General features: G+C 40.7%; 1 protein-coding gene and 1 long non-coding RNA gene across 7 annotated transcripts in view; one reads left to right on the top strand and one right to left on the bottom strand.

Moving 5' to 3' along the window:
• The window catches only part of LOC128503499 (uncharacterized), a 289,541-nt gene that overhangs the window by 192,885 nt on the left and 82,812 nt on the right, over nt 1-13,844 (bottom strand). The gene's annotated exons all lie outside the window — the stretch shown is intronic.
• The window catches only part of ATP2B3 (ATPase plasma membrane Ca2+ transporting 3), an 82,442-nt gene that overhangs the window by 18,948 nt on the left and 49,650 nt on the right, over nt 1-13,844 (top strand). For all 6 annotated transcript variants that reach the window (XM_053473585.1, XM_053473583.1, XM_053473584.1 and 3 more), the window contains exons 2-3: nt 9,377-9,593; nt 9,818-10,158. In XM_053473585.1, the coding sequence (XP_053329560.1) occupies nt 9,957-10,158 (202 nt within the window). In that variant the 5' untranslated portion in view covers nt 9,377-9,593; nt 9,818-9,956. The remainder of the gene's footprint in view (nt 1-9,376; nt 9,594-9,817; nt 10,159-13,844) is intronic.

Genomic DNA, 13,844 nt, shown 5'->3' with positions numbered 1-13,844 from the left:
AAGGGGGGCATCACAAAAGTGTAAAGGGACCATACAGCTCTCATGTGCATTAAAGTGCATATGATGTCTGGAGTGTCCCTTTAATGCCCACTTTGATATTTTTATAAGTTTGGTAAGGTTTGGTAAGGGCCCTTTTAGACTCGAACTGGTGTGACCACATCTGCCATTTTTTCCAGGGAACATATACATTTCACATGTTGCCGATCGACACGTGTATCGCTCTGCCCTGCAGTATGTAACATATCCTCTTCTGTAAATGTATACATCCCACATGCTGCAGGGCAGCACTTTCCATGTAATACGTCCATGTAGCCTGGAAACTAGCGGCCAATCTGGTCATCCTACCGTAGCGAGCCTGAATTTATGTCATGTTTGCTGCGTCATTGTTAATTCTTGCCACTGCTTACTAACTACTACTAGGAATATCGTGTCTCATTATAGTTATTATTGATAGAGAATCCACAAATAACAGAAATCCGCTTTGTATAATGGGTAACCATTGCCTAGAAAAAAAAATGTCTAATACCTAATGTAACAATTCTGCCCTCATGTCCCTTTATCTCATGTTTAAATGCAACGACTGGGGGGAAAAAAACACATTTTCTTTCTCTGTATACAAGAAAAAACGGCAGATAGTCACTGCAGTGGAACCACTTCCCGTTGTCATAGCAACTGAAATCCTAGCATTCTGCTGCCTCCCCTCCGCTCTCCGCTCTCCGCTCCCCCCTCTCTATGGACATGATTCAGTTAGCGTGACAACTCATGACTAACACATGCTCTGGACGTTTTCTCTAAGCGTGTTTTAGGATGGCAGCTGTCTTCCGCATGCTGGAGGATCAGACGGGAGAATCCATAGCAGTTAAGGTTCCATCCAGTCTTTTGAGGAAACACAATCTGTGGCTTTGTATCTCTGGCTCTATACACAGTATACTATGATCGTTAAAGGGACCTCACTCTCTCTGAACACTCTGCTAAAGATAAATGGATATAAAGGTACTTTAATAGCCCTTTTATATGCATTAAAACATGAGGGGAAGCTGCAGCTACCCACCTCCTCCATGGTCAGAATAGACTTTTTGGCCACTATAGTAGGCAAAGTCTTCATGTTGGTCTTCGAGCAGCAGCTTTGGCACCAGGATTTAAAGGTCCGTAAGAGCGACTCTTTTAGTAGCTGAAAGTTGGCTCCTCTGGCATCAACCAATGAAGGGGAGCTGCTTTTCATTGCTTGATGCCAGATGAGCCCGATGTCGGCGACCAATAGAATTGCTCTTACTGACCTTTAAATCCCAGCGCCAAAGCCATTGGCCTTCCCAGGCCAAAGGGCTCAAAGGTGTACCTTGCCCTGCCCTTTGCCAGGGGAACAAAAATCCCCGCTCCTCCCAGCCCAAGTTGCTCACAGCGGTTGTCTCAGACCAATAAAGTCGCTCCTATGGACCTTTACTTGCCCACTATGCATACCAAATGCCTCTTTGGGCCACGAGAGAACTGCACCTCCAGGGTTGACAGTTACCAGCCCCCCTAAACACAGTCTTAAACATTATTATTATTTATTTTAGTTTGTTATCTTTTATTTATATAGTGCCAACCGTTATACGTAGTATTCTTACAATACATATATTCAAGGGATTTGCCAAAACTAGAATTGACAGATTAAACACATACAAACGATGTATCTAGTTTTATGAATTTTGATGTAGTAACGGTAATAATGGTTTTGGGAACCAGATGTTTTCTAGAAGGTCATGAAGGTATACATCCGTTGGAATCAAAATATGGCAACCAAAAAACCAAAAACTATATAATATCTTCTGAGCTTCTCTAAAGGATATGGCCAATAACAGCACTAGTAACATTTCAGATAACTGGGAACGTATTTTAGTTTTGCTAATGCCAGCTCCTAGTTCAACATGTGTATGTGAACGAGAAAGCTGAAGATAAATTACAAAAGAGCAGGATACAGTTTATTCGCAGGGCTTGTTTCCAGAACCAGGAGGCAAGGAGCAGAGATCTGTGACATCGGATACAGAGAATCGTGGAGAGATTAAGGGCTTGGGATCTATGTTAGGAGCGCTGACCAGTTTGATGAATCTTCAGGCTCTGCACATGTGTCCATGTGGTTTATGGACAAGCCAACAGTGGAGATGGAAGTGCACATCTGCCCTGCATCGCTGTAATTCTAACCAAAGGGCAAGAGTCCATCTTGCTATTTCTGAACGTGCCTTGAACGTATCGTCGTATCAATCCATGTTCATTAATGAAAAAGAATGACTTCTCATTCTCTTGGGCAACAGAATTCTGTGGCTTATGCTGCGTCGTATGTTTTACTAATGAGGTCAGGTTTATAGAACAAAGGATTAATAGGGAGTCATATTGCTATATGATGTTGTCGGTGACTTTTTATTGATCTGTCTTTATATATTCTTACCCTGAAAAGCACACGTGTATTAAATGGATAGAAAGGCCAGCCTTCTATATTATAACAATGGAGTAATCACAGTGATGCCGCCAGTGTTCTTAATGGTTGATGATAGCTAACTATGCAGTCATAGTTAGGGCTAAGTCTGATGTTTTTTTCTGTTTTCATCACATAATAATAGTGCCTCTAAAAAATAAGTATGATAGTTCTCGTGTCAATATGTTGATTTGCTGTAGGAAGCCCTGAAACTGCGGGCCAATAATAGGGCACTAGCATAAATTCCAGCTGTCCCTCTTTAGAAGAATGTCTATTTTGACCGTTTCTAGTTATGCAGAAGATCACTAGATTTAAAAAAAAATGAGATTGTTTTGTGTTTGTTTAGGAAAATGATTAAAAAAAAGGAAATGATGAGAAAAGTTTGATCCATCGAAACTCAGAAAATTGAACATATTTCCATAAATATCATTTTAGGGTGGAATCGCAGATCAAGTGTTTATTTTCTTTTTGTTGCTGTCAGATTGCCTCAAGTAGGAAGAGATCGGACAGCTCTAGCTTCCCGGAGCTTCTAATCTCTTTCTTTAGGGGATGCTGAGCTGGGAATAAGCAAAACACTTTGGTGACAGCACTAAGCATAAACAGTCAGGCCTCAAAAGCGTGGAAGCTGCAGCACTAGTGCCACTGAAATATTAATGAGCTCTTTGCCGTTGCAATGACTCCCCGTGTGCATCAAATGTCCTTGGTCGCATATACTCAGTTGATGGACGCTGTCTTGGTCAATGCACATTGCAAAGGGAAACCTTGCTACAAGAGAGCTAATGGCAGGAAGTTATTATTCATTGATATTGTTTATAATGGGAATCTCAAAGACAGCTGTTCACCCTCCTGTTACCTTCAGTTTTTTTATTGAAGACGCTGCAGAGATGATATTTCCTTATCGTCCCCTGATCTGAAAGTTCTTTAGCTTCTAGGCATGATTAAGGTTAAAAATGTCTATGCATGTCTTGATCATGAAGTTTTTTTGTCTTGAGGTCAACAGAAGGACATCATTACTTACTAAGGTTCATTAATGAACCTGATCTCTCCTTTCTATCCGATTGCTCCTCATGCATGCTAAGCATTACAAAGAACAGCCACCCAGGTACATATATATTTTTATAAAATAGAAGGACCCCATCCCCTTGTCCCCTGCATAATATTTCATTAAGTGTGCATTGGCCGCATAAAATTAATTCCAAGTCTGACAATTGTTCAAACCCAGTTGCAGGGGACAAATGCTCCAGGATTGTTCCTGTAGACCAAAATGCAGTATTAGGTATCTCCAGCTCTCCAGACTGATTGGGTTCTGCAAGTTAAACTGAGATTTTGGAAGCATGCTGGGATGTGGTTTGCCAGGCTAAAAACAGGAATGAACCAGAGCCCAGCCAGACTCATGGATGCTGATGCTTAAACCAAGTCCTTCCCACAGTTAAGTGTAGGCAACTTTCAGCCTAGTAAGCAAGCCCAGGTAATTTGGCCCAATGGCCAGAACACAATTGAGAGAGAGCCAAAACATATGAATCCCACCAAAAATGCTAGAACCCTATAAATAGAGCACAGATAGGATACAATCAGGGTATAAATGCTGCCTGAATTTACTTGAGACATCCTAAGTGGGTGCTCATGGCGCTCATGATAACCTATCTCTAAGCCAACCCATGGACCAACAACACCCACCCAATAAGCAAGATGGAAACATTTCACGCATAAAGGCAGGAAATAAATGGGGAGATTATATGGGCCAAAGGGCGCTCATGATAACCTATCTCTAAGCCAACCCATGGACCAACAACACCCACCCAATAAGCAAGATGGAAACATTTCACGCATAAAGGCAGGAAATAAATGGGGAGATTATATGGGCCAAAGGGTTCTTATCAACCATTGTATTCTGTTTCTAAGCCAAGGACAAAGATAGAAACATAATTTGCTTGACTGACCATTTAAAATAATGTGATTACCTGAATCCTTACCTAGTTCTGCTCATTTAGAAAGAAAGGCATTAACCCTTTTCAGCAAACACAGGTTGAAATTCTGCATGTGCCTCAGAGAATGGCTTGAATTTGCATATGAACATGTTTTTGACATTGCTGAGAAACTAAAATGTATATATATATATATATATATATATATATTTATACTTAGTTTAAGTTCAGCCATGAATCATAGTGGTTTACAATAATAAGCAAGTGCAAATTAGTTTCAAATTTGTGTAGGAACTGGATTTTGTAGCATGTAAAACTCAGGCATCTTCAAAGAAAGCAATTTTCTTTTCTTTCAAGTGTCAGGCACTAAACTAAGTAGAAGATGGTGTGGGATCATGCCATAATTGGGACAACTTGTCTATATTTGCTGTTGCTTGGTCCTCTGTTCTCAGAAGCCTGAGTTGTTCCACGTTCTTACAAGAGTGTTGATGGTCTTCAGATGGATTCACCCAGAACAACTCATCATGGACACTTCAACGTTCCAGGGTTCTGCATTTAAACTGAAGGGGATCCCTTGACAGCTTAAAGATAGCCTAAAATTAAAATATTTTTGTGAGTTATATGGTGAAATCCTTCTACCTAGTTCTTGGTGAATTTAAGTCAAAACCTCATTCTTCATTTAAATAAAACCTCTGCAGGGTATTTGTGTTGCTTGGAGACAAGTCAATTTTAAAATAAGCTGCATAGCTAGAACTATATGGTTATGTGCCACATCCCCAGAAACACATTTGAAATCAATATGTGTGCACTTACCGTGCATGTGGTTCACCTTAGTACCAGCGACATAGGGTGGCAGGTCCAGGGTGCCAGCGTTAGCACAGCCTCCATGTAAAGTTAAGTATCGGAACCTTCCAAGAAGCAAAAAAAAAGCGTAAAACTTTTGCTTATTCACACAGGAGAAAGGTCAACACTCTAATAAAAATTTAATAAAAAACATTTACTTGGAAGACAACTGTTTACAAAAAACGTATTGTAACATTGTGAGACTTACAGATCAATAGAAATCCTTTAGGATCAGAACTAGTAATGGACAAGAGATCAATTATTATTAAATGTTTTGTATCTTAAAAAAGCATTAAGACTATCCAAGTTAAATGTAGTGCGATAATTGTGAAAGGGATACTAAAAACATATAATTCTATACAAATTATAAGATTACTAGAATGCTAGAACAAAGCAAAAAGCTCAGAATTTTTGTCAAAAATCATGGATCCACATTCACTCACACATACTCACACATACACTCTCTCTCTCATGCCCATCCAATGTTTTCCTACCTTCTGTGACAACTACTTCCACTTCTACCGACCACTTCCGCTTCTTCTTCCGCCTCTTCTTCATCTTCTATCTTCTCCCTTCTTTTCTCTATTTTATAATCAGTCCTTAATCTGCCCTCTTCTTTCTTCGTCTGCATCTCTGCAGACATAACCTGGCGTGAACCTGGTGTGAACTTCCACCAAAATGGCAAAGCTGTGGTGACATCTTCTCCGATCCTCCAATCCCGAATTAAAAATGCCCCCAAACTTTTGGCCTAAACAGAATGGGCAGGGAACGTAATTCATTGCCCAAAAACGAATGGGCCCAAAAGAACCAAAAAAAAAAAATAAATATATATATATATATATATATATATATATTGTGATAAGGTGCAGCGTGTTGTTTCTGATGGCCATACCTGTAAGCCTGCCCATGTGGGACGCAGCCAGGTCTGCCCACTGACACTCCCATTTAAGGGTGAAATTGGTGGGGATGGGGCTCTGTCAAGACCCTACTCCTGTGACCCGGAGGATTTGGGTGCTTCTCCCTGAGTTCTCTGGGTCAAACCCAGAGAGTTCCCAGGTATGCTGATGGTGTGTACATCCCCTCTAGGTTTTGTAGAGAGGGGTATGATATTTAGCCCCAGGGGAGTATGTGTTGTGTGCAACATGGATAACATTATGACTAAATATGGGCCCCTGGGATGGAGGATACGGAGAGTAGGGCGGACCGGTGCTCCACCCCGCAGTTTACACAGAACTGGAGTGAAATATAATCCAGGCCAGGAGTTCAGTGTGACTCCAGCTCAGCTGCAAGTAGTTAGCTGCAGTGACTGCAATAAATCCTTGGCTGATAGACAGAAGCAGGGAGGCTTTCTGAGGGCAGGAAGCAGCAAGGATGGCAGTGCAGCAAATTGATAGTCTAAAAGGTTGGTGAAGCCTCAGTGTTTGTTTTAGTTTAAACCCTGATAGTAAGGGACATCTTGTTAGTAAGAGCTCAGATGAGCATTGATATACACTAACCAGCGATAGCATTATGACCACCTGCCTAATATTGTGTAGGTCCCCCTTTTGCCGCCAAAACATCCCTGAAGCGTCAAGGCTTGGGCTCCACTAGACCTCTGAAGGTGTTCTGTGGTATTTGGCACCAAGACATTAGCAGGGGATCCTTTAAGTCCAGTAAATTGCGAGGTGGAGCCTCCATGGCTCGGACTTGTTTGTTATTTGTTATTTGTCCAGCACATCCCACAGATGCTCAATTGGATTGACATCTGGGAAATTTGAAGGGCAAGTCAACACCGTAAACTCATTGTTGTGTTCCTCAAACCATTCTTGAAAGAGGCCAATGCCATCGGGACATACCGTGTATACATGGTTTGCAACAATGCTCAGGTAGGTGGTAGGTGTCAAAGTAACATCCACATGAATGGCAGGACCCAAGGTTTCCCAGCAGAACATTGCCCAAGCATCACAGTGCCTCCACTAGTTTAACTTCTTCCCGTAGTGCATCCTGATGCCATGTGTTCTCCAGGTAAGCAAGGCACATTCAGCCAGCCTTTCACATGATGTAAAAGAAACCGTGATTCATCAGACCAGGCCAACTTTTTCCATTGCTCCTTCCAGTTCTTATGCTCACGTTCCCATTGTAGGCTCTTTCGGCAGTGGACAGGGGTCAGCATGGGTACCCTGACTGGTCTGCGGCTATATAGCCCCATATGCAACAAACTGCGATGCACTGTGTGTTCTGACAATTTTCTATCAGAACCAGCATTAACTTTTTCATTTAAGCTACAGTAGCTCATCTGTTGGATTTGACCACACGGGCCAACCTTGGCCCCCCCACATGCATCAATGAGCCTTGGCTGCCCATGATCCTGCTGCCGGTTCACCACTTTTCCTTTTTTGGACCACTTTTGAACGGTACTGACCACTGCAGACCAGTGAGGATGAAATGTTAACTTGTTGCCTAATATATCCGACCCACTGACTGGTGCCATGATACCAAGATTATCATTGTTATGCCCTTCACCTGTCAGTGGTCATAATGTTATGGCTGATTGGTGTACATTTACTCTATATATATAATCATTGAATAAAAAAAAAATCTGAAAATAAAAACCAAACTATCCTTAGGGGTCCAGGGCATCCACTGATCTCTGACCTAGTTTTAGTAAAAAAAAAAAAAGATCCACACACAGAGGTTCCCTGGCGGCGTCATCTCTTCCACCCACACATACACACACATTCACACACATAGATTAAACAATGGTTCCACAGACCGTATAATCGCAGTAGAAAACAATACATAAAGAATGCAGCACAGATCATTTATCCTGGCTGAGATCATAACTTCAGATAAGACCCCAAAACGTTCCTTGTCTTACCCTTTTCTGTGCCATAGGGTGATCACTGAATGGTTAACACAGGTAATTTCTTCTAAATTAAATTTTAAGATCGATTGCACATTATGTTGATACGTAGTTGACTTTGCTTTTCATACCATTATTTGATCGTTGTTTTGTTTTCGTTTTACTGTTTAATTTAATATTTGATAGTGACTGGGTGTGTGTGAAGAGTTGGCCTCAAATGGCCAAATGAACTTGGGGCTTATCTTCAGGTGATGTATCTCAAAGCAACGTATATTTGGAATGGCAATTATATCTTTGCCCAGATCATTTGGGAGCCAGTAATAACTAATAAATAACTCCCTCCATCAGCATACTCAATAAATCGCGAGCTGCAAGTAATCCGAACTCTTTAGAGCCCTGACCTCAGTATGACTTATGAAAGGAAAACCCCGGGGAGCTTCTCCTGAAAAGTGTTGACCTTGCATAATGCAGCTAATGCTAATAATAGGGAGAAGAGGGTTTCCTGCAGAGTGTTTCATACAGTATGGAGACAACCTTTAAGGGAGGAGGAGAGTGTTAGATTAAAAAAAGAATAGTTCTGTAATTTTTTTAACAAAAATTGGCATTAAACTTTTCGTACTCTTAAGAAATCAATTAAGCAAGCTGCACTGGGTGTACTTACTGTCAGTGGTGTAATTATCTTTGGGGCATCTAGAATATTTTTCTATCCCTGATCCCTTTGATGCAGTCTATGGAGGCTGTGCTGAACTGGTACAGCCTACATAGTGTCATTTGGGGAGATAAAAGATCTCCACACCTGGGAACTTTCTAGCTCCGGCTACAGGGAGCTCCCTTGTGGGATGCGGGTAGAAGGTCCCACTGACGTGGGTGATCTGCTCCCCGGTTTTGTTACAGGAAGATTGCCGCCCAATGGACTTCCAATGCTAGGAAACGCCCCTGCTTACTGTAATAAGTAAGGTGTGCAGAATCATTCCCTTTCAAGAGTAAGAGGAATTCCCTCCTTTACTTCTTGCTTTTCATGGCAGAGCGGGTAAGAGACCATAGAGGAGCCAACTGTGTCCCTACAGCTCAGTCGCATTTTGGACACAGTCCTGAGCGGTCTTCAACCAGCTCAACAGCGGGAAGAGCAGAGGAGGAAAAAGTGAGGGAAATAATGAGAACTATCGCTTACTCACTTAAGGGAACAATTCATTTTTTTTAATAACAGTGCGAAAAATTATAATATATATATATATAATACACAATAACTATGGTGATAATAGAATGTTGACATATATGGTCTTTCTTTGCTCTGACGTGGTGTTCTACTTGCAGGTTTTCTCAGTGCAGTGGAGACACGAGGTGTGCTTGCCCCTGACTGGGTCAGAACAGCAGTTTGCAACTGAAACTGAAAAAAACAACGTCCATGGATTGGCCTCCTCAGACAGCTCCAACTTACGGTGGTACCTGTGATTGTTAAGTGTGGCTGCATTTATGAATGAAATTCCCAGTGAGCATCGTGTTATGACACCAACACCCAAATCCTAAACAGGTACGCTTGGTGGATTGAAAACAATTGCGAAGAGTCTGGAAACTGTTGATAATACTAGAGGGACAACAAATAATGTCTTTTTGAGTTTGTGGCCCATTTAGAATATTGGCTTTTCCAGTTAGAGGGTTATTGTCATGTTTTTGGCAGTTGTGGACTTTTGGTTCAGTATGTTTTGCTATGTAAAAATATTTACCGACCATTCACATGTTGTCTTTATTCTGTAGGCCTATTATATTTCTGACGCGCCCACTGATATCAAGTCTCAAGACTGTGGCTGCCAGTTTGGGAAAATAAAACTCACATTCATACCAATTTCCGACGAGCCTTTCGACAGCCAATTTGAGATAATATCATCTAGCCAAGATGGGAGATTTAAACAGCTCAGTGGATTTTTACCCAAAAAACCAACAAAGGGAACAGAACCATGCCGGAGGGTTCGGCTGTACGTTGCAGGAGTTACGCTCTCTCATGGAGTTGCGAGGAGCTGAGGCCATTCAAAAAATACAAGATAGTTACGGAGAAGTCAGTGGCCTATGTAGAAGACTGAAAACTTCACCCACTGAAGGTAATTTTCTCAATCTAACACATGCTTATAAATTATGACGTTAAAGCAATCCAAACAGGCATATTGGTCTGACATGATGACACCCGTATGGATATCTGTTGAACCCTATTTCCATATTTTTTTTATAGCAGCTACAGTGTTCTCTTTAAATATTGAGAGATTCCAGTATCGAAGCCTTCTAGGGGAATCAAATGCACTCCTAGCAAATCCTGGCTATACCGCCATAAACAAATGACTTGCTGAAAGAATAAAGACATTCTCATCTCTAGGGACAGCCATTACCAAATATAAGCTGTCTGGGTATTAAATAAGATACAGAAAGGGAAGTCACAGCCATATAAATGAAGATGGAGAAACCTATAATGTCAACAGGTCCCTCAGGTGTCATCAAAGTCAGTGCTATGGCGGAGTGGTCCTCTGTAAAATCTTTATGAGTTTCAGAGACAAGCAGCAGGTAATTTATGAGCTGTTTTATATCACGGTATTTATCGGTGTGGTTTAGACATACTGGGAAAACTGGAAATGTATTTGCTTTCTAGCACCAGAAATGGAACGTTCTCAGCAGGAAGCAATTGTGGTTTGATTACATGGCCCACAACCTGTTAAGTAGATACATCATAACATGAACTGGAAAGACATCAGTCGTGACACTGTTTACTTAATGGCACATCTCTTTCAGTCAACTAGCAAAACAAGTAGATGTTAAAGGAGGTAAATATTTGAAAAAAAAACACTTATTTTCAAATATTTACCTCCGGAGCAAGGGAAGCCATGTTAGGACGATGTAAGTAATATACAGTTTTTAAAGTGCCAGCAGTGTACGGGGTGTATCTATCATCCACTGAGGTGGATTAGCAGCTGAGATAATCCTTTTGGTCCTTACGTTATGATGATATGCTGGGTACGGTCACAATGTATTGAAAACTATGTTCTACCAACTAAACTCTAAACGCCGGATTAGTTTCAGATTATTAATCGGCTAATGACAATGATTTTACATTATTTCAGTCTCATTATTTTTTTTTCGATTCGACTGTCTTTTTTTTTTTTTTTTTTTGGCTTGATTAGAAGACGACACTGATTATAAAACGACCCCCCAAAATTTGAATATTAATTTATGGGAAAAAAGAAAGCCTGAATATAAGACTACCTTATAGGAAAAAAAATTTAGAACATCAGGAAAAGATGGCCATGTATGGTGGACTGATTCGGTGGTGCAATGGGCCACATGACTAGACTTGCCCCCCAGGTTGCCAGCCCTACCCTGCCCCCCATGCTCCTGACTCCCTGGTGTTTAGTGGGGGCAGCCGGTGGACGTCTGCCTGCTGCATCACGCAGATGTCCACCCGCTGCCAGAGAGCGTGGGATCTGGATCTTAGTCTTATAGTCAGACCTCTATTTGAGGTCAGATTATAAAACAACCTCAAATATAAGACGAGGGGTATTTAAAAATGTGTCCATAGTATAAGTCATACATTTAGGTATTTTTGTCGATCAGAAGGTTAGTTTTAATACTAGACAAAACCCTATTTATATCAAAATCATTATATACAGAAATTTAACCGTGCAATATATCTGGTAACATTATTTAAAAATAGATATATTTGTCTGTCTGTGTTCCTTGACGGCGATTATTTGACAGTGATGTTGTTAAAATATTAAAAATGTCAGAAAGCCTGTTGTGCACTAATATTTTTCTGCATTCCAGTCAAATGTATGTCACTTTTTATACAGAATGTAATGTACTCTGAGAAAATACAACTGATAGGAAGTCATTTCCAAATGACAATATTGCCATTTGCTTTCTCAGCCCCAGCCTGGCATTGGGCACTATCATGCAACATTTTGCATGCAAACATTCTTAAATAGTATATATTTTGTATTGAAGGTTTTCTAGGCTGGGTAAAAGTCCTCCTGTATATGAACTAAAACCTTATTCTGTATTCATTGTCAGTGTCTATATAAAGATGGGTTATTTGCTTGCACATTTGTTGCCCAGGTGCAATACTACCCCTTTCCTAGTCTACACACTAATTCGATAGACTTTTAAATGTTCGTTTTTGCCAGCTAACAGTGTGACTTGAGAAAGTAACATTCAGACCTTACGGTTTCTTTATTTTTTAATGTAAAAGAACAGCATGATACGTCTAACAAGAATTCCATGTTGCGTGATAGCAATGGTTTGGCTGAATGTGCAGAAGCTAACATAAAAGAATCTTTACATTTTCTCTTATTCAAAATAACTTCCTACAAACCTTTACTTTGTATGCCCCAGCTGGTGTATTTGAAAGGTACTTAAGAGGCATAAAAAAAGTGGAGCCTGAAGCAGAGATTATATAGCAATGGGCCAGATTCTCTCGTGTATGTGTCATCTGTTATTTTTTATGGAGACAGATAATCTGCTTCTGTGCCTGGATAAGGATCATGGAAGGTGTAGTTCAAAAGGTTGTTACCTAATAATGCGCTTATTATAATGCCAGAGTTTGGGGGTCTTATATGTTTTTTACAAGTTGTGTAGAAATATTTAACAATGCTAAATATGATTCTGTGAGCAAATAGCCTACATTTTATGACATCACTGTAAGTTCCTTTGAGCAGAGCCATCCTCACCTGTTGTTTCTGTACGTCATATTGTTATGTTAAATACTACTTGTTATGTCCTGTCTACCCATTATACAGTACTATGGAATTTGATGGCGCTATATAAAACAATAAATAATAATAATACTATTAATCATCATGGATACATCCACCAGACAGGCATAGGTTAAATAAAGGGTTAAAAAGGTCAGCTGTTGTAGCAGGAAACCAATGTGTGGCCAAAGTGTGGCTGTTCAGATATGAGAATATGAATATTTCAATGGAGAAGAAATCTAAGGAGGAACACCTTGAGATATTTGATTGCATCCAACCCAAGATTCACACCTGTGATTCAGATTCAAGGCAACATGTAAAGGTCAAGGCCTAACTTCAAGGTGCGGCCTGCATGAGCAGGGCCGGACTTGCCCCTGGGAAACCGTGAGATTTCCCTGTGGGCCAGCTGCCTCTGCCAACTCTGCCATAAAAAGTGTCTCAGTTTTTCCATATGTACTGATGTCAACCTGCTTTCTATTGTCTCTTCAAGAAGAACCTTAAAGCTAACTAAGATTAGAACTCAAAAAGAAAACATAGATAGCGCCTTAATAATCTGCCAAAACTGCCAAATACACCGATCAGCCATAACATTATGACCACCTGCCTAAAATTGTGTAGGTCCCCCTTTTGCCGCCAAAACAGGCCTGGTGTAATGCATCCTGGTGTCATGTGTTCTCCAGGTAAGCGACGCACATGGACCTGGCCATCCACGTGATGTAAATGAAAATCTTCTTTGCTTTTCCTTCCTTGGACCACTTTTGATAGGTACTGACTATTGCAGAAACACCCCACAAGAGCTGCAGTTTTGGAGATGCTCTGATCCAATCACCTAGCAATCGGTATTTGAAATACTCAGGTCCTTACGCTTGCCCATTTTTCTTGCTTCTAACACATCAACTTTGGGGACACAATGTTCACTTTCTGCCCAATATACCCCCCCAATGCAGTAGTGGTAACAAAAAAGTAGCTGAAGGTGGATAATCCTCAGCTTTCCCCTGATGATTTGGCAAATGGTGACCTTTATCAATTGGTATAGGTGTTATTCATCTCAC

The sequence above is a fragment of the Spea bombifrons genome, chromosome 8, assembly GCF_027358695.1.
Source record: "Spea bombifrons isolate aSpeBom1 chromosome 8, aSpeBom1.2.pri, whole genome shotgun sequence".
Lineage (NCBI taxonomy): Eukaryota > Metazoa > Chordata > Amphibia > Anura > Pelobatidae > Spea > Spea bombifrons.
This window is presented reverse-complemented; position numbering and strand designations above follow the sequence as displayed.